The sequence below is a fragment of the Tachypleus tridentatus genome, chromosome 8 (genome assembly GCF_004210375.1).
Source record: "Tachypleus tridentatus isolate NWPU-2018 chromosome 8, ASM421037v1, whole genome shotgun sequence".
NCBI classification, from domain to species: Eukaryota; Metazoa; Arthropoda; class Merostomata; order Xiphosura; family Limulidae; genus Tachypleus; species Tachypleus tridentatus.
This window is the reverse complement of record NC_134832.1, coordinates 51808574-51829921: the sequence shown is the minus strand read 5'-3', so window position 1 is coordinate 51829921 and position 21348 is coordinate 51808574. Positions and strand designations below refer to the sequence as shown.

The 21348-nt window shown below is 32.4% G+C and overlaps 1 protein-coding gene across 5 annotated transcripts; it reads left to right on the top strand.

The window, feature by feature from the left end:
* The first annotated feature begins 186 nt into the window (after window positions 1–186).
* On the top strand, window positions 187–19478 carry FeCH (ferrochelatase, mitochondrial). Of its 5 annotated transcripts, none has more exons than XM_076448862.1 (11): window positions 187–312; window positions 1464–1572; window positions 4255–4377; window positions 5065–5213; window positions 11287–11359; window positions 12257–12425; window positions 14110–14205; window positions 14501–14608; window positions 17240–17404; window positions 18240–18299; window positions 18954–19478. In XM_076448862.1, the coding sequence occupies exons 1-11, from the start codon at window positions 219–221 to the stop codon at window positions 19086–19088; spliced, it is 1281 nt and encodes a 426-aa protein (XP_076304977.1). In that variant the 5' UTR covers window positions 187–218; the 3' UTR covers window positions 19089–19478. The 5 variants fall into 5 exon arrangements, with proteins under 5 accessions (XP_076304977.1, XP_076304980.1, XP_076304978.1 ...); XM_076448865.1 differs by having other exon boundaries at window positions 1464–1616; XM_076448863.1 differs by having other exon boundaries at window positions 189–258.
* The last annotated feature ends 1870 nt before the right edge of the window (window positions 19479–21348 follow it).

Sequence of the window (21348 nt, the reverse complement as noted above, 5' to 3'; positions counted from 1 at the left end):
AACAAGTACATAACATATCATATTGACAATAATTTGTGAACTGGTACATCAAAGGTGTTCTAACACTTACTTGGGAAAAGCAGAAACTTAAACCAATTCTTTATTTGTATGCAAGTTTTGATGGCGAGAGGACGTATTTCCGTAAACTTTAGGTTTTATTTTATACCGGCGATCGAAAGGTAGCGCTGTTAATAAACAAACGTGGCTATGGCACTTAAATGACACGAAGGTGTACGATCATAACACAAATTATGGCTGGTATTAATGTCAGATGTGGAAGTTTGTGGAATAATATTTGGAGATATGGAAAATGTATAATTTTTAATCTCAGAAGTTACTTTTAAACAACTGGTGAAATCGAAAGTTAGCTAGCATATGTGGAACTTAAACTAACATTCAGTATTGTTTAATTTTTCAAGTTCTAGAATTTTTATCACCATCAGTGTATTAGTTACCGATAGATAGTATTCCTACCACTAGAACTAATAATAGCAGTTAGACTTTATAAATAATAATGCTGTATTAAGTTATGTAAATAACATTGACTTTTTTACGCGTCCAGTGCCTTAAATTTTCCACGCTTGGAAAAATATAAATCAAAACTAATTTCTTTGTTTAATTTTATTTATTTCGTACTTTCTATAGAATTTAGCCGTGGATTATCATGTACCAAAGTTTTTGTCCAACATATAAAGTTTATTGCTCGACAGTTTTAGTGTTTCTTCGAAGTCTAGATAATGTATGACAACTCCTCTTCTGTTTAATTTAAAGTTGTAATAAATATAAAAATATCTCTAAAATGTAGAGGGTCTCCAGTAAATTGTCACACAAGGTAAAGTCATGCAGTGATGAATTCCAAGCAGTTCTGGGGACTGTGATGTAGGTACATCACTCTTAGAGAATAACTGTTGAATGTTTACAGCTCTTACCAGGATCACTGGAGTTGCATCTTGAATTTCTTGTTGCTTTGAGTTTGCTTTCTAAAACTAGATTCTGGAGAAGGTTTGCTTTGGATTATTCTCACTTTTTTATCTCTCTGTATCTTTTATCTTATTTTTTGTTGAAGCTTCATGAAGCAGTGTAATTTGGTAAGTTAAATATTAAAACTTAAACTGTTCATATTTCATTACACAAAACAACACTAATTCAAAATGATACCACTCTTGTTACGTTGTTGTATGTTTTAAAACTTTAATGAACTGAAACTGTCTGTTGAAAGAAAAAAGATGTTTCATGTTTTAGACTGAGGACTTTTTTCATGAAAAGAAGGCCTCACTATAGAAGTTGAAATGCCACCCATTTTGTTGTTCAATAGACTGTCGCAGTTCATTACATTTTTCAAACCTGCTATGTGTACTCTGCCTAAAATACTAATGTGTCTTTTTAAAATTTGTTTGGTAAAGTATTAAGTTATACTCTCATTATGTTGTTTATTGTGGATATTGTTCTATTATGCCATTTAGCATTGTGTTGGGCAGGAGTTGGCGGAAGTAAGGCAGTGTGTACATCAAATCATTTCGTGAACGATGAAGGACCATTTCAGTTATCCAGTGAAAGAACTCAATTAAAAGAGTATGTATGACCTGTGGCACAAACACTAAGGATTTTATGAATGTGTAAGAAGTTCATAGATAATAGAAATTAATTTAATTTAAACTTTTTAAATGTTTTTATTATGTAATGAAACTAATGTGTTAAAATAGTGAACTGTAGAACTCATTGGCTAGCTAACTCTAGTTTGTATCGACATGTTAAGCGTTTCTTGTTTAACCATACGACCAGTGTTATAACTAAAGTCCTTACATACTTAAATTCTTGTACACTTGTTATTGACAAGTAAACTTTGACCAAAGGTAACTAAAAAGCCATAATGTTAAATTAAGTTTTTTTTAATTATTGTCCCTTAGTGACAAAGTGTTACATCTGTGGACTTGCAATGCTAGAAGCTGGGTTTTCAATATCTGTGGTGGGCAGATCACAGATAGACTATTGTGTAGAGTTGTGCTTAATTTTAAACAAACTTGAATTGTTTCTGTTTAGTGGAATATTCCAGATTGTATGGATTCACTATCCACATTTCCTAACATAACATACAGACAACATATGGACTATTTAGTCTTAAAAAAATTGGTCCAAAGAGTACTTGTCTTGAGTATTACCAGTGATAACTCATTCAAAGAACCAACCATCCTGTTAGAAAAATAAAACATCTTTAGGAGACAGGACAAATAAATCACTGGCCTAAATCCTATTGGTTTTTTTAATAATCTTATAATCTTCAAAATCACCTTTCACCTTTTTTTTCCCAAGATAAAATAACTAAAAGCTCTAAGATAACCATTTCTGTCCTTTCATCTCTAGCTAATCCCCCTTTGAACCTTTCCCAAAGAATCAGTATCCAATACTGAGACTTCATAATCAGTCAGTGAATCAGTATCTTTATTAGTAATAATCCTGATCTAATTATACAATTTTCCTTCATAATTTGTCTGATCAGGTAGGCTGTAAAACTTTCAAGTGAAAACTATCTACCCTTGAAACTCTAGTAACTGATACAGATACATCTTGTACCTTTAACAACAACAAAAAGTCCAAGCAGCCTACAGCTTTTCTCTTATGTACCTCTCTCTTTAAAAGGATCAGATAAATAATGACAACGAATTCTGTTTTAAATGTTATCCAAATCTAACTCGATTTGAGTAATTCCCATTACATCTTAGATTATAGTACTCCATATCAACTGGACTCTTGAATATGTCCATTTGTTTCTAATATTCGTAATAGTAAACTAACAACAAGTAAGCCTATTACGAAATCTAGAATGTTTATCTTGAAATCTTGCATGGTTATGTTTTTAAAACTCTTATTCATTCTCTAACTAACCCATTAATATGTTTATTACCAAATTCCATAACAACTATTTTTAAACTGCCTTTAATAATTTAGTCTTCACAAACATTTTAATATTAATCTGCAGAAGCAGAACCCACTTCTAGCAGACATGCTAAATAATACCTGTATCTAATCTGAGAGAGCACTTACAAAAGTGCCATAAATCCATATTTATTCCTTACACTATCAAGGAATTCCTTCTACTACTTGGGCAGCTCTTCTGATTTACAGTTTCCAGTATTGTTTGTCCCTACATGCACTACTAAAGAGAGAATGTTTTTTGGCATTAGCAACTAAACGTTTAAACACATTTTATAATGTGCTGTACTTCAGCATGCGGTAAGTAAATTGTAGTCCGGCATTCTCCACTACAAGTAACTGATTAACTTATACATCATTACAAGTGAGGATTTATGTTAATTAGTGACTTTGCTAACTGAAACTTGAACCTGTTTTTGTCTTAATTTCTTTGAATTTTAACAACCCTTCCCCCTTGTAAGTGAACTTTTATTTTGTGCCAATTCCTGGATAACACCTGTTAGGACTTGACTAAGTTTAATTCTACATCGTAATGGGTGTAAGGTGTAACTAGCACTAAATTGTTACTAATTGCTACGGGTGCTTAAAATTCAAGAACACTTTTCAAAACACATTCTATAATACTTTCCTGGGTTTTTTGCTGATTTCTTTAAGGTTTATAAGAGAGTAAAAAATAAAAGCATGTTACTAGGAAAACCATTTCAAATGTTTAACATTTAGCAGAGAATTAGTTTTGTTTCATACCATTTCTTACAATCACATTGTACTTCTACCTAAATGTATCTCCCACGGGAAACTGCTTTATGTTCTAACACTTAAGCACTCAAGTCAAGTTACCTTTACTGTGTTTTGTTCCAGTTAAAATAATTCCAAATCTATATTTTTTATTTAACTCAAGTTTCTTCAATTAAATATTCCAGTAGTCCTTTTCAATACTGTTTCTATTATATGGTACTTTGGATGACAGAGTTTTATCTAATAAAACTTAATTTTGTATCAAGAGTTTCATAAACAAATCATAGAACTCCAAACTCCTTCTGTAACTTCTAATCTTCTAGTTGAAAGGTTTAAACTTTTCATTCAACGGTGACGTTCAGCTTTGTGCGAAATTCAAAACAAACCGATTATTGTACAAGAAAGTGTGTGTGAAATCTTTAACAATTTGTTGTTTGATTCATTATTTCAAAATATTAATTTATTCTTAATAAATTTATGATGTATATGTGTGCAGCACACTTGTATCAAAATGTTAATCTGCTTTTGTATTTATTAAAACAAACTTTATGTGGCATATTATTCCTAACTGTGATTTCTTTATCCCAGTAAAAAAGTAAAGACGGGAATCCTGATGCTAAATATGGGAGGACCAAGTAGTCTTGATGAAGTAGGGATTTTTTTAGAACGTCTCTTTTTAGATAAAGATATCATTTCACTTCCTGCACAATGGTAAGCTTAAACTACATTGTGGTAGTGTAACATATCCTAGCCAATAATTATTAAAAAGAGCAAACAACTTTGCACCAAAATAATATCTTGTAAGCTTTAGAAGTACTTAAGTTTGTGTACAGTATTGCCATTATGTATTCTAAAGATGGCTGGTATGGGTATTAAAACTTTAATTAAAATAAAGTTCGGAACAGTGTTTTGACATTCTCAGCAATAAACAACAATCTTTTTTTTTTAACCTGAAGATGACCTGAGAAGGTCCAAACATTGCTCTGTACTTTATTTTAATTAATGTTTTAATACCCATACCAGCTGTCTTTAGAACACATTGTTACACCATGTGGGTTTCTCATTATCATGGAGTATTGTTAATACCCCAATACTTCAATACTTGAAGTTGGAATATTAATTTACATATGTGAAACTTTGAATGACTCGTACCTACTGCATAGATTAATATTTTAATTTTTTAATGCACTAAAGATCGGGAAATACAATAACTGTATGAGTTTATTATATAGTACAGGTGTTTTTTATTTTAAGGCAAATATTTTGAACGTTAAATCAAAAAACAGTAATATAATATTCTTGCATGAATTGTGTGTTTTTTTTAATGTTAAAAAAGATCTGTTTTTGTTTAAGAGATTGATTACATTGTCCTCCTTTTAATATTTTCATTTACCGTAGGAAGCTGGGTCCTGCAATAGCTAGACGTAGAACTCCAAAGATTCAAGAAAAATATCGGGAAATAGGTGGAAGATCCCCAATAAAGTTTTGGACCGAGAAACAAGGCAAGAAAATGGTAGAACAGCTGGATAAAGTGTGTCCTGAAACGGGTAATGTCCGTATTGAACTTTGAACTTCATTTAAATTTGTGTAACTGTTAAGGTAGGTATTTAAAACAGTCAACCAAAATCAATGCTGAGAAATAGGTAGAGGGCTGGAAACATAAAATATGGAGTGAGAAGCAAGCAGTGTGTGTGCAGAAATAGGTAAATTTTTAATACACTTTGTTATTAGTAATTTCTGAAACAACTGTGTAAAACAGAACATACATTTTAATTAGTGGGCCTGTATCATTAAACTAAAACAACATGGTAATATTGATGACCTTACTTGGTTTGTCAGTCTGATGTCAGTGTGTGTATAGTGTTGGTGACCTTACTTGGTTTGTCAGTCTGATGTCAGTGTGTGTATAGTGTTGGTGACCTTACTTGGTTTGTCAGTCTGATGTCAGTGTGTGTATAGTGTTGGTGACCTTACTTGGTTTGACAACTGTGTAAAACAGAACATACATTTTAATTAGTGGGCCTGTATCATTAAACTAAAACAACATGGTAATATTGATGACCTTACTTGGTTTGTCAGTCTGATGTCAGTGTGTGTATATAGTGTTGGTGACCTTACTTGGTTTGTCAGTCTGTCAGTGTGTGTGTGTGTATAGTGTTGGTGACCTTACTTGGTTTGTCAGTCTGATGTCAGTGTGTGTGTGTGTATAGTGTCGGTGACATTACTTGGTTTGTCAGTCTGATGTCAGTGTGTGTGTGTATAGTGTTGGTGACCTTACTTGGTTTGTCAGTGTGTGTGTGTATAGTGTTGGTGACCTTACTTGGTTTGTCAGTCTGATGTCAGTGTGTGTATAGTGTTGGTGACCTTACTTGGTTTGACAACTGTGTAAAACAGAACATACATTTTAATTAGTGGGCCTGTATCATTAAACTAAAACAACATGGTAATATTGATGACCTTACTTGGTTTGTCAGTCTGATGTCAGTGTGTGTATATAGTGTTGGTGACCTTACTTGGTTTGTCAGTGTGATGTCAGTGTGTGTATATAGTGTTGGTGACCTTACTTGGTTTGTCAGTGTGTGTGTGTGTATAGTGTTGGTGACCTTACTTGGTTTGTCAGTCTGATGTCAGTGTGTGTGTGTATAGTGTCGGTGACATTACTTGGTTTGTCAGTCTGATGTCAGTGTGTGTGTATAGTGTTGGTGACATTACTTGGTTTGTCAGTCTGATGTCAGTGTGTGTGTGTGTGTATAGTGTTGGTGACCTTACTTGGTTTGTCAGTGTGTGTGTGTGTGTATAGTGTTGGTGACATTACTTGGTTTGTCAGTCTGATGTCAGTGTGTGTGTGTGTGTATAGTGTTGGTGACCTTACTTGGTTTGTCAGTGTGTGTGTATAGTGTTGGTGACCTTACTTGGTTTGTCAGTGTGTGTGTGTGTGTGTATAGTGTTGGTGACCTTACTTGGTTTGTCAGTGTGTGTGTGTGTGTATAGTGTTGGTGACCTTACTTGGTTTGTCAGTCTGATGTCAGTGTGTTTGTGTATAGTGTTGGTGGCCTTACTTGGTTTGTCAGTCTGATGTCGGTGTGTTTGTGTGTGTAGTGGTGGTGGCCTTACTTGGTTTGTCAGTCTGATGTCAGTGTGTTTGTGTGTGTAGTGTTGGTGGCCTTGCTTGGTTTGTCAGTCTGATGTCGGTGTGTGTGTGTGTGTAGTGTTGGTGGCCTTGCTTGGTTTGTCAGTCTGATGTCAGTGTGTGTGTGTTTGTAGTGTTGGTGGCCTTGCTTGGTTTGTCAGTCTGATGTCAGTGTGTGTGTGTGTGTGTGTAGTGTTGGTGGCCTTGCTTGGTTTGTCAGTCTGATGTCAGTGTGTGTGTGTGTGTGTGTGTGTGTGTAGTGTTGGTGACCTTACTTGGTTTGTCAGTCTGATGTCGGTGTGTTTGTGTGTGTAGTGGTGGTGGCCTTACTTGGTTTGTCAGTCTGATGTCAGTGTGTTTGTGTGTGTAGTGTTGGTGGCCTTGCTTGGTTTGTCAGTCTGATGTCAGTGTGTGTGTGTGTGTGTGTTGGTGGCCTTGCTTGGTTTGTCAGTCAGATGTCAGTGTGTGTGTGTGTGTGTGTAGTGTTGGTGGCCTTGCTTGGTTTGTCAGTCTGATGTCAGTGTGTGTGTGTGTGTGTAGTGTTGGTGGCCTTGCTTGGTTTGTCAGTCTGATGTCAGTGTGTGTGTGTGTGTGTAGTGTTGGTGGCCTTGCTTGGTTTGTCAGTCTGATGTCAGTGTGTGTGTGTGTGTAGTGTTGGTGGCCTTGCTTGGTTTGTCAGTCTGATGTCAGTGTGTGTGTGTGTGTGTGTAGTGTTGGTGGCCTTGCTTGGTTTGTCAGTCTGATGTCAGTGTGTGTGTGTGTGTGTAGTGTTGGTGGCCTTACTTGGTTTGTCAGTCTGATGTCAGTGTGTGTGTGTGTAGTGTTGGTGGCCTTACTTGGTTTGTCAGTCTGATGTCAGTGTGTGTGTGTGTGTGTGTATAGTGTTGGTGACCTTACTTGGTTTGTCAGTCTGATGTCAGTGTGTATAGTGTTGGTGGCCTTACTTGGTTTGTCAGTCTGATGTCAGTGTGTATAGTGTTGGTGACCTTACGTGGTTTGTCAGTCTGATGTCAGTGTGGGTGTGTATAGTGTTGGTGACCTTACTTGGTTTGACAACTGTGTAAAAGAGAACATACATATTAATTAGTGGACTTGTATCATTAAAGTAAAACAATATGGTAATTTTTTATTTTTTAGTTGTAACATTCAGAAAGATGTAGATATGTATCATTACAATTCAGCAGACAGATTTATTAATCTAGAATAAAACTTTTAATTCATTGTTAATATTAGTTTTATATGTATATTTTGGTTGCTTCGTGGCTATTAGAATAGAAAAAAATCATGACAGATGTGAAAATTGACGAGGAAGTCCAATGAGTGCATGGCTTTAGGATGTTTCACACAGGTGTTATTTAGGTACCCTTACATCAGCTTTTATAATGTGGTGGTTGTTACAAAATAGATCTTTCTTGGTTTTCTGCCAGAAATGACATCTGTTTACCAAACATTGTTAGCTTGAAGGATTAGGTACATTGATTGACAAAAACCTTTCAAAATGGTAAGCTTGATTTTGTTATGTTGTATCTGTCTGAACATTTTGTATTTGTATTTATAAAAAATAGAATGTTTTTAAAGGTTGTTTATTTTTATAGGTTTTGTTACCATCTGCCATGATCAGACAATAACATAAATTCAATACTATAACTAAGTACCTTAAAATTAGGGCTACCATCCACAGGCATCATACCTGAAGGTTTTGAGAACATCAGGAACTATAGGTACACATAGGAGCATTTACATGTCTGTCACATAGGGTTTGATCATATGTGACTCTCAAAAATGTGAAAATGTATTATATATGTCTCAATATCAACAGATGTGGACCACTTTTGGCAGGACAATAAGTATTATTATTCTACATATGTCCAATTTTTATCAAAATTTTATCATTTTTGACTGAATGATAGAGCAAACATAGTGTAAAAATCTGTTCCCATGTTAAAACACAGGGATTTCTTGGAAGTTTGTGACCTTGACCCTCCAAGAACTAATAGATTCTAAGTTAGGTCATAGTCCAAATGTATACCAACTATCATCCAAATCCATATGGCATTTTTTGAGAAATCTTTCTGACAAATACACAAGCAAAGAAACACAAACACAAACCTCCATCTGCCTTTGGTGGCAGTGGTAAATATAAGGAAGAGTCAATCACATTGGTATTAATTTTTGAAACCATGCAGAACAAAATTAGAAACGATATTGAGTCAATTCTACAGGTAAGCAAAATCATGTTAAACTTCAAAACAAGTAGAGTATAACAGATTTCTGTACATCACCTTTCAAAGGAGCGTAACGAACAGAGAACCCACACTTTGAGAGACTTGAAAAACGTTTCTGGATCTGAAATTTCGAAGTTTTTCTATTCCAAAAATACCCTCTGAAACTTCTAGTTATTGGTAATACATTTCTTACTGTCTGCACTAAATGATTATTAAGTCAACAGTTTTCAAATATAAACAGACTAAAGAAGGTGTATTGCCGTTAATAAACTGAATATAGCAGTAATCTAAACATGAAAGCCCTAAACAGAAGGGTATATTTTCATTACTAGTCTTTCTTGAGATTACTAAAAGGGGATTTGTTGGATTTGATTGGGAGTTAGCTAAAGTATGGATGTTATTCAATACATTACCACGTGTAGTGTCCTTGTAATGTTAGTAGCTTCTTGTGTCTAAAAGAAATCTTCCTTACAAGCCTAATTACTACTTAGAGATCGAGTCTGTGATCTTTCATATGTATCTTGATCTTATTATATTCAGAGACAAAGGTTGGAGAACCAAACACCCATTCACATTGTAACAAATCTTGATCTTATTATATTCAGAGACAAAGGTTGGAGAACCAAACACCCATTCACATTGTAACAAATCTTGATCTTATTATATTCAAAGACAAAGGTTGGAGAACCAAACACCCATTCACATTGTAACAAATCTTGATCTTATTATATTCAAAGACAAAGGTTGGAGAACCAAACACCCATTCACATTGTAACAAATCTTGATCTTATTATATTCAGAGACAAAGGTTGGAGAACCGAACACACATTCACATTGTAACAAATCTTGATCTTATTATATTCAGAGACAAAGGTTGGAGAACCAAACACCCATTCACATTGTAACAAATCTTGATCTTATTATATTCAGAGACAAAGGTTGGAGAACCAAACACCCATTCACATTGTAACAAACCCTTTTATTTTAGACTAAGAATGACTAAAATGTTAATATCAGAATTCTGAATAGTGTTTATTAGAATTGTTTTTCAAGTTGAGAAGAATGTGCCCACATTATGTAAATGCCAAATGTGGACTTTTATCAAATGACAGATAATTTTTTACTCTAATAAAACCATGACAAAATAAGTTTGGAAAAAAAACACAAATAAAACAAACCTAACATCATAAATTATTATAATATCTACATTTATAGACATTCCAATTAATTATAACATGCAATATTCATTAACGTCTGAGTATAAGCAATATCCAATATAAACTTTTATGTTAAGTACGTAGTTTAGCAATCTCTAACCCATTTTAACTTACTGTCAAACCAAGAGATTACAATTCAATGTGGGATGGTTATTGACTATTCAGTCTAAATTTACATACAGTACAAGACTGACTTGCAGGTCATCATACGTTTTGTTACAGAAGTCCCTGTATTACTAATTTCCTGTTATTTTGTCTTACCAAAAAAAAACGTGACAATTAATACTAATGTGTGGGAGCTGGCAAATTGGATAGACAAATTAGAGATAACTAAACAACAGAGAAAAATTAATGTAAAACAAGTCTATCATAATAATACTCGGATTTTATCTGTTTTGAAAATACATGAATGTGCACCTCATTTCAATGAATGTAAACATACTGTAGTAGACCATTTGTATAATAACATATTAAAAGCTTAAAAGTTTTTTACAAATATCTTTTATAGTATTAAATACAGTTAAGTTTAACCCTAACTAAAGTGCCCACTGTTAGTACAGCAGTAAGTCTACAGATTTACAATGCTAAAAGCAGGGATTCAATTCCCCTCAGTGGATTCAGCAGATAGCCTGATGTGGCTTTGCTATTAGAAAAAACAAAAACACATCCTAACTAAAGTAAAGCAAAAAAACACTAGTTACAGTGTTAATTTATTTATCAAATACAGCCCATGCTTAATAAAGGCATAAATGATGTTAGGCCTAAGACAAGTGGACTTGCTGATTTTGATGTATGCAGTTAAGATCCCTTAGTATTGTCTGAGCAATCTTTTATTTAAATAAGTACTTTTGTAAATATACTAATTTGAACATAAATATTTTTGTTTTTCTGTTTGTGAACATAATTGATGCTGAAAATTATGGTTTTATATTCCTTTACCTATTCAGTTTTCAAAGGGACATCTCAGTGTGTTACAGTTCATAACACATTTAAGTTGTAAACACAATGTATATACATAGATAATTATCTTTAATCTTGTTTCTCATAGCTCCTCATCAGTATTATACTGGCTTCAGATACGCCTCTCCATTAACTGAAGATGTTTTAGAACAGATGGAAAGGTTTGGAGTGTTTGTTAGTTAGTGATAAATAAACTAGTTATAAAGTATAGATATATAAATATACTGATTGTTCATAATTTAAATGGTGTATGTTTCTTTATTTAGGTATTGCAAAGCCTTTTTTTAATTTTATGCTTTTTACTGTAAATACAATTATTTTCAGGAATTTGCTTAAGGTTTAAAATGCACAGTGAGGTTTTTTTTTGGAATCCTAGCAGCTGTAATGTTACAAATGTCTATGACAAGATAATAGAATTCAGTCTTTTCATATGCTGAATTTAGGTAGTACTATTTCCATTGAACTTTATTGTAGTTATGGTCAGGATAAAGAAATGAACCTTATCATTCATTTATGACATTGGAACACCCAGGTACAGAGACATAAGAAATGGCTAATGTATGAATCATTGTTATATATATTTTTTACCAAACAATTTTTGTCTTTGGCAGAAGAATGTTGAGTTTTGTTTCTTTTTGCTAAGTTATAAACAGTAAAATTCTCTTTGCAGGTCAGTTGAAAAGTAGCAAGTCGTAAGCAAAAACCTATCAGTACTTGCTCAACAGGATTATAATTTCTAAAGTCATAAGACATTAATATTAGGCCTATTACATTTTTAAACACTGCATTCTTTGTCTGGTCCCTTAGGTATGTTCAAGAATTAGAAAAGTAATAATATTCCAACCACCCTGTATTTACCATATATTCTAATTCTTAAAAATACCTAAGGGATTAGATAAAAGTGCAGTATTTAAAAATGTAATAGGCCTAATACTAATGTCGTACAACTGGTTTAATTGTAATCATTGTTTGTTAGCATGTTTAAAAGTGTTCTCACCATAACAAGTATTATAATTTTGCACTGTGAACTAAAAAGAATTTAAAATGATTTGTTTCAGAGATGGGGTGCAAAGAGGTGTTGCTTTTTCCCAGTACCCACAATACAGCTGTAGCACCAGTGGTAGTAGTTTCAATGCCATTTACAGACATTATGCTAAACGAGGAGAACCAACCAAAATTAAATGGTCTTTTCTAGACAGGTGGCCTACTCATCCTGGTTTAATTCAGGTTTGGGCTTATAACCACAGTATTGTGAAACTTGTATATTTTTTCAAAGATACATTTTACATTATATGAAAAATACATTCATTTTGAAATAACAAGTTTCATGTTATAACTAAACAAACCACATAGATTTTGTTCGCTTCTTGGCCTAGTCATGATTACAGAGTGTATGGTAAAAAAAGGACTATTTTAGAAGCTAAGTTATCAATTTTATAATTTTAAAATTGTTAATAAATATCTAAATGAATGAATTTCAATCTTCATCAATTAGGTACAACTGCTTAAAGTTTTTATTCAGTACTTTCACTTTAATCAAATACTGTTTTTATTTAAGTTAAATTGGTGATGAAACTAGTATCTTTTTAATAAAGTAACACAATCAAACTTCTCTGTTCTGTGATATTTCCTTTACACTGGTGAACAAAATCTTATTAATTTTTAGCAGCATCTAGTACCAAATTCATTTTTATACATCAATTTACTGTTTGATTTTGTAACAAGAACATTGCAATATGAGATGAGGTGACTTTGGGGTTAATTTTCAAAAAAATAAAATATTGTACAATATTACTTCTTTTTTATGAGTGTTCAAAGACATTTTCTCATTACATAACAATTGGAAAGACCTGGAAACCATCAATTTTCTATATTAATACTAGCATGAGAAAAGAAAAATCCAAATTTTAAAATAATTAATCCAGCTTAACTCTGTGTTCTCTCTGAAACAGTTGTAACATGTGATTTGACATGTGATATAAAAGTGTAGAAAGAGAAGAAAAACGCATCTTGCACATCTAAATAAGCACATTTCTTTTCGTGTTGCTATGTTTTAGGTTTAGCAGAATATTCAGTATGTTTAAAGTGCTTAAGTTGGTTCATTTTTGTTTTATATTATTTTAGATCATTTCTTTAAGAATGTGATTGTCTTCCAGTAACATGACACTAAGGTAATGTCAAAGGTATTTTGTTGTTTGTTCAAGTTAGAAAAGTTATTAAGGAACTAGTATTGTGGTTCATCAGTTTTCTTAACTGTAAGCTACCTAATCTATATAAATACAATATCACTCTTTTGTATGCCCATGTAACTATTTCATAGGCTATGGATGGATATTCTTTATCAAAATTGGGATGCAGGTTCATTAGGTCCATGTAAGGGTACATTCAAATTTGTCATATTTTGTGTTTTGTAATTTTTATGGGCATTTTTTTACAATTACATATAAAGGAAGCAACCTTTCATATCCTAGGATAACTTTTCATTAATCATGATTTTACATAACTGCCATCTAGGGGAGGGAAGTTCATGCTAGTTGATAATACACTGTTTTAAAATTAATACATAATATTGTGTTAAACGTTCTAACTCTAGTTTTGATGTGTTATGACAAATAAAATTGATGAAAAATCACACTTTGCCCACATAATTCAGTTCACACTTTAAAAGATTGCTGTTGTGCAGTTTCCTAAAATAAATAGTATTGCACACACTATTATGTCTGTTCAATTGCAGCTGGTCTGAAAGAGCACTAGCTTTGATCAAAATACTTCACTGGCAGTGAATACAGCCGATGTAATGTGATTGACATTATTCATTACAAACTGTTCTTTACTTTCACTTGGAAGATTTTATTAAGTTATGAAGTCCTGTCACAAAATATTTTCAACTTGTGTGCCCTTAATTTTTTAGGCTTTTGCTGAGATGATAAAAGATGAAATAAAGAAGTTTCCTAGTGATGCGAGTGATATTGTGATTCTATTCTCGGCACATTCTCTCCCTATGAAGGTGAGCCTATTTAAACGAACCATTATAAATATAATTGTGTACAGTAACAATTTAAATAAAATATTTCATTGTATTAAAGTAAAAATAGAAAATCTCTATATTGTGGCAAACATTTTCAACATTTTTTTTTACAGACTTTCATAAAAGCAATATCAATGTTTATTTTCAAGTGGAATATTTGTTTCTAAAGTGCAGACTTAAAATGACTTAAAGTTCATAGATCAGCAACAGCAGAAGTGATATTTTTGTATGGTATTTTTTAATAATCAGTCTTTTTTTTGGGGATGGACATTAGGTAGTCAACCGTGGCGATCCTTATCCAGCTGAGGTAGCTGCAACTGTTTCCAGAGTTATGGAACTGTTAGGATGGAGTCATCCTTACAGACTCGTGTGGCAGTCAAAGGTAACATAGGAGGTTTGTTTTCCCTTACTGTTCAAAGGCATTTAAACTGAAGTTTAATAATTATTTTTTGTGGTTGACCAACTCCTTGAAAATATCATTCAGTGTTAAGGTGATAGCTCTTCAAAAATATCTGATACTTATGACTTTGCGAGTTCAGTGTATGTGTACAAAATGAACTTTTCATATTCAAATTAACTAATTTTATGCTGGAAAAAAACGAAATTTGAAAGTACTTAAATTATTGCAAGGATATAAACAGAACTTTTCTTGAAAGTACAACACAGAATTTTTTTAAAAATGCTTCATACTTTCCTAACAGAGAAGACGCAGTCTCATAAGTTAAGAGTTTTGGATCGTGCATGATGAGAGAGTCCATTTCATTAGCTACGTTAAACAATGGTATTGCTATATACAGATTGTTCTGCTGAGACACTTTCTTTGTTAATTAAAACTTTCAAAAATCTAAACCTGTAAAATGATTTGAACAAGGCTGTATTTTTAACTTATTTTGGTTTATTGTTTGAGCTTAATCACCGTTTGTTGCAAAGCCCGAAGGTGTTCCAGTAAAACGAGTTTCCATTGGCTGCAGACCAGTATATTTCATTCAGAAGCTGAAAGGAGAATTTTCAAGTTGATTATTCACTGAACTGGTCTTTCTCTCTCCTTAGGACATTGTGCATTCTAATTTGCTGGTGTCGGCCAAAATTGTTTTTCAAATATCGTGTGGTTATCATTAAAAAAAAAAAAGTGATACTGGTACATCACTAACAATTAATAATTACAAGGTTAATTATTCATTTCAGCAGGTAAGTTAGCAATATTTTAACAATTATAAGAAATGGTTATTATGAAAAAACTAAAGGTTTAAGGATAGTTGAGAATTGGTAATTATTGTTACACAAAACTTGTTGGGGAAGGCTTAGCTCAGTGTCGTCAATATGACTAAAATGCACACATTTTAAGAAATTTTTATTTATAAAAACTGAATGTTTAAGGATAGTTGATTTGGAAATAATTAGTGTTGCACTAAAATTATTGAGGAAGGCTTAGCTCAGTGTTGGTGGTCAGGTGGTTAAGGTGTTCGCCTCATAATCTGAGGCTCGCGGATTCGAATCCCGGTCGCACCAAACATGCTCGCCCTTTCAGCCATGGGGGCATTATAATGTGATGGTCAATTCCACTATTTGTTGGTAAAAGAGTAGCCTGCGAGTTGGTGGTGGGTGGTGATGACTAGCTGCCTTCCCTGTAGTCTTACACTGCTAAATTAGGGATAGCTAGTGCAGATAGCCCTCGAGTAGCTTTGCACGAAATTAAAAACAAACCAATCCAAATCAGCTAATTTTGTATCACTAAAATATGAGGTTGGAAAGACAAGAGGATGACTGGTTGGTCCATCAGGTTCTTGAAATGATTAACAAGCAATTTTACAAAAAAAAATAAATTTATGAATAAATGTAATGATGTACATTGGAATACCAGAAATAAAAAAATGACAAGCATTTAAATCAAAACTCGTTTAATTTCTAATATTATAAAATCTTGCAACTTATTTAATGAGATTGCTTATTTAAATTTCAAATTAATTGATATGAAGTTTGGGAATAGTGCATCAGACATGAGTTATGCTAGCCTGTTCCTGATGAGAGGGCTGAGGTTGGGCTGGATAAACAATTAAGGGGTTGTACTCGACATGTTGTGGGATGCAGGTGTTGCAGAAGATGTTAAGGAATATTTTGTGGCAACTCCAACCTCAACAAGCACCCTCTGATTTCAGATGTTTAATTTATTAATTAATTTCCAGATATTTATGGTTAATCTTTTTCTATTATGAAAAACTTGAAATTCTGCTTTGATGTTCTGAAAATTCCTTTTAAATATTACGAGTTTTGTTAGAGATTGTTCTGGGTTTATAAATGTGGGTTGTTTTTCTCATAAATTGGTGAATGTAGAGAAATTCTCGTACTTGATTGTTTTGCAAAGCAGGCAATTTAGTTTTACTGGATTTTGCAAAACAAAAAGAGAAATAAGAACTTAACTTTTTACCATTTCGTATTACTGATTATTTCCCTTCACTCTAAAGAGACATTATGGTTTTCCAAGTTTAAACTTTATACTGTTGTTAGGTGTTCAACATAGTAGTAGGTTGACTGAACTTCTTACTACATGAGTTATAACATTAATCTTAAACTGTAAACAAATAATCGATGAGTTTACCTATAAAGAGTAATTTCATACTGTTTTGAGTAAGATCTTTCATGCCATTCAGTAGACAACATTTATTTAAAATAATGGTAGATAAAAAAAATCCTTTGTCAGGTTTGTTTCATCCACATACCAGGCAGACATGGCAAGATGTCTTTTACAAGTTTTGATAGAGCTATTTATCTGCATTTTTTTTAAAGTGGTTAAGAAATTAAATGTGTACTAATATAATTTTTCCATCTATTTAGTTTTACAATAAAACTTGGTAATTAATTTGGTTTCATTTGTGTTAAGAAGGGAGTTAAACCAACTACTACTTGTGATTGGTATGTCATTAGAATTTGTCCACAAAATGGAAGTATGAGGGTTTTATCATTGAACTGTTTATAAAAGAATGTTTCTGTTCACCTGCTCTGTTTCTATTACAAGGTTGGGCCAATATCATGGCTGGGGCCACAGACTGATAAAGCCATGAGAGGGTTTGTTAACAACGGCCATAAGAACTTTCTTATGGTACCGATTACTTTTGTGAATGAACATATAGAGACATTACATGAGATGGATATTGAGTATGGTCAGGAACTAGCAGAAGAGGTAAGATGTAAAAGTTGTTTGTGCATTTTGTTTTATTGTTTTATCAAACTCTCCCCTCAGAAACAAATTAAGGGGTGATATATGATGACGAGAAACACACTTGAAGTAAAAATGTGTTCTAAAGATGGCTGGTATGGGTATTTAAACGTCACCCCCTGCTAGTACAGTGGTAAGTCTACGGATTTACAACACTAAAATCAAGGGTTCGATTCCCCTCAGTGGGCTCAACAGATAGCCTGATGTGGTTTTGCTATAAGAAAAACACGCACATTAAAACTTTTATATTAATTAAAGTTTTAATACTTGTACCAGTCATCTTTAGAATACAAATTAAGGGGTGATCATTGCAGTAGGATTTGTTTTAAATAGTTGTATAAACATGTGAACATATTTCCATATAATTCATGTTGTAAGTTTTGGAATTTTTTTTGTCAACTTAAAAACAAAATGCAATAAATATACTTAACATGTTTTAAAACGATACTTTGTACTCTGTGAGAACATAACTAAAATGTATTATTTGTCTGTGTAGCTTTATTTTTCAGTGTTTAAAAGTTGCTAAATGCATTTCTTTCCGTTACGTGGTTCTTGTAACACGCCTCATTTGCTCTGATACTGAAATTCAATTGTTTGTTTATTCCATCTAATTACAGAATGTTGAAGACAATTTTATGTTAGCTAGAACTGATTAGATAAGAGTTTAACTCATTACCTTGTTCCATGGTTTATAAAAGAAAACCTATTTAACTTACTATTAGGATGGTGCTTTTTTGTTATTTGTTTTTTTTTTAAATTAGACTGAAAATATAATATTCTATGACAATGTTTCTTTCAGCTAGGAGTACTGAACTTCCGAAGGGTAACAGCACCTAATGACAACCCAGTGTTTATACAAGTAAGTGCTTAAGTTACCCACCAGTTGGTTTAATAGTTCTGCATTTCTATGGTTTGTATAAATGACAAACCTAACACAGTCATTCCACCCTTGGAATAGCATTTTGAAGGGCAAAACCTAGAGTTGAGTTTAAAATTTGTAATTCTCGAATCTAGTTAATTTGTGGTGGTGAGAAATTACATCATTTTGTTAGTGATGTCATTCTGCAGTATCATTGTTTTTTCACACTGTCAGTAAAGGTTAGAGGGAAATGTTGTACGTTACTTGTATTAACCGAAGTTTGAGAATTGACACATGTAGTAGTAATTATTTTTACCTAGTGTTTTTTAATGACTTGTAGTGATGCAGAAGGGTTGGAAGGGCATGATATAAAAAATGGATGAAGCACTCCTGAAATGTGAACACTGATAACCATGCTCGATAGGTTTTGCCAAATAACCAAGTTCTAGTTGTACTCTGTGATAGGTTAAATGCTTTTTTGTTTTATACTTGCATACATTCTTGCAATATTTGAAATTATATTTTATTTTAACATTTTGTATCTTACAGTTGACTAATTATTTTATTTTTTTTTATGATAGAATTTATTTTTATTTAAAACTAATTTTACCAACTCAGTGAATATCCATGATTAGTAAAATTTATTTATTTTAGGCCTTGGTTGAAATTGTAAAAAATCATCTTGTGTCAGGAGAACTGTGCTCTCAACAGTTTAAGATCCGGTGTCCAATGTGTGTGAACCCTGTTTGTCTTCAGGTGAGGAACTGGATAACATCTACCAGTAACTGAGGTGGCGATTAACAGCAACCGTTATTTTACTGTTACTGGCACATTTGGTTTGGTAATCTCACTAAAGAAAAAGCACACTGAGTTTAATATAATGTGTAAAACAAGGTTTTTGACTTTTAAAAGTTTTTTTATATTTTTTAATTGTCTGTTTAAACATGATTCTGATGAGTCAGTCACAAACAACCACTGAAACTTGTATATTTTAATATAAGATCAGAAACAACTAGTGACTGGAGTGTCATATGTCTAGAGTTCTTCCAAACTATAAGTGAACTGTATGGGTACTTTGAGGTATCCGTTTGTAATTTAATAAAAAACAAAAAACTAAAGCACTGTGTAATATGAAATGGTTTTAAACCTGTTTGATATTAAAAAAAACTATTGACCATGTTTATTTTTTCATTTGTTTTATTTCTTGATAGCACTGCAATTTTTGTGCTTCACTTGTTAACTGTATTTTTTTATATTTATAACCAATAAAAGGGAATTTAATTTGAGTTTTTAAACATATATTTTATGAAGATTTATGACAACCAGGCACTTTATTTTTTGTTTAGTTTGTTTGTTTTCTTATAGCAAAGCCACATTAGACTATCTGCTGAGCCCACTGAGGGGAATCGAACCCCTGATTTGAGCATTGTAAATCTGGAGATATACCGCTGGAGACAAAGGTTATTGGATTGCATCCATGGTTGCATTGTAATATTCTTATAGGTACATTCTACTGAATAATAAGTAACGATGAAACCATTAGATTATGCCTACAAGTTTTGTTTAGTTTTCTACAGGAAAAGCACAATTGAAAATGGTTTAATATTAATAAGAAAGTTCCCAAGATCTAACTTGTTTTCAACTTGAAACTGTAGGCTATAAATCATAATTAATTATAATCACTCAATATTCAATGGTAAATTTACATACTTTCAGTGCTACAATCTGGGGTTTGATTCCACAATGTGGACAGAACACAGCCTACTGTGTAGGATTCCATCACAATTAAAACACACACACGTACAAGTTCAAACTGTTAGACGTTTTTAAAAAGGTCTGCATTACAATGTCAACTGATGTTATATATTTGTAGATTCACATACCAGTTTGCAAGGTGACAATGTAATACAAAATTTGGGCAGTAGTGATTCTTTGGAAACTTTGCCTATAATTATGTATATTACGTAGATAGTGATCTTAAGACACAAATTGCTATTAAAAAGCACAGATTCTTTGAAAACCTTGCCTATACTTGTGTATATCACCTGACAATTATCCAAACAATTTGACACAATACCTAACATGTTCTTAGAAGTCAGAAACGTTTTCAGTGGTACTTGTGCAATTATAAATTTATTTTTGTTGGTAAAAAAATCCTTTAATAATTCTGTTACAAAAATGGGTTAAGTACACATTTTTCTTTCACTTAAGATAAACAAAAACTGAATAATATTCAGTGTTGTTTGCAGAAGTTTAGGTGTTGTTTTTTTTTAAATCCCAAATAGCTCTTTTTAGTAAACTTCTTTTAGTCATAAAATAAACTTTACCCATAAATTATGAAAAGGTTATAAAAAAAAAAAGATAAGTCACATGTACATTTAAATATCCTGGTGGTACTTACATCATTTTTTTTAACAATTCATTTTATTTTTATCTGGTATGGTGGTTTTAATGTGATTACACAGGCCAGCAGTGGTTCTAATATCTTAACATTTTTACATGCTCTACAGTAATTTCTGTTTGCTATATCTGAAAATGTCCATTTTTCTGCATCACATAGATTTTTTAAAAATAAAAAGTCGTATATACTTAAAAGTCATTTTATTGAAACCATGATACATTTTATGCTTAAATGTTGACAACCACTGGCTGCAGATTTCTCTAGACCAATCGAGACGTGAGAATCTTATCGACTGTTCCAGAACGTAAACATAAAAACTGTTCATAGTAGCAAACTACACATTAATTTGACCTAAATAAGTTTTTTCTTATCTCTTAAAAATATTTTTAAGTGATAGAAAAAGAGAGTATTATTTTTTAATTATGGAAAATCAAAACCAAAACTTTTACGAAGTTAAAATTCACTGATCTATGGTCAGAAATGTTTTATGTTATTTTATTTCCTTTCCTCGTGTTGTTTGATTTACATGTGAATTTTAGTTTGAAAATTTTCGATTATGCAATTGTTTCTAAAGGTGAGAGATCTGTTTTGACAAAGAACATATAACTATCATTGCCTTTAAATGTAGCATTCAACCATCTTGATTTG

Coding starts and splice junctions, on each gene's coding strand:
- FeCH (XM_076448862.1), top strand. CDS start 219: ATGACACGAAGGTGTACGATCATAACACAAATTATGGCTGGTATTAAT. Junction 313..1,463: donor TATTTGGAGATATGGAAAAT/GTATAATTTTTA, acceptor TATGCCATTTAG/CATTGTGTTGGGCAGGAGTT. Junction 5,214..11,286: donor TAAAGTGTGTCCTGAAACGG/GTAATGTCCGTA, acceptor TGTTTCTCATAG/CTCCTCATCAGTATTATACT.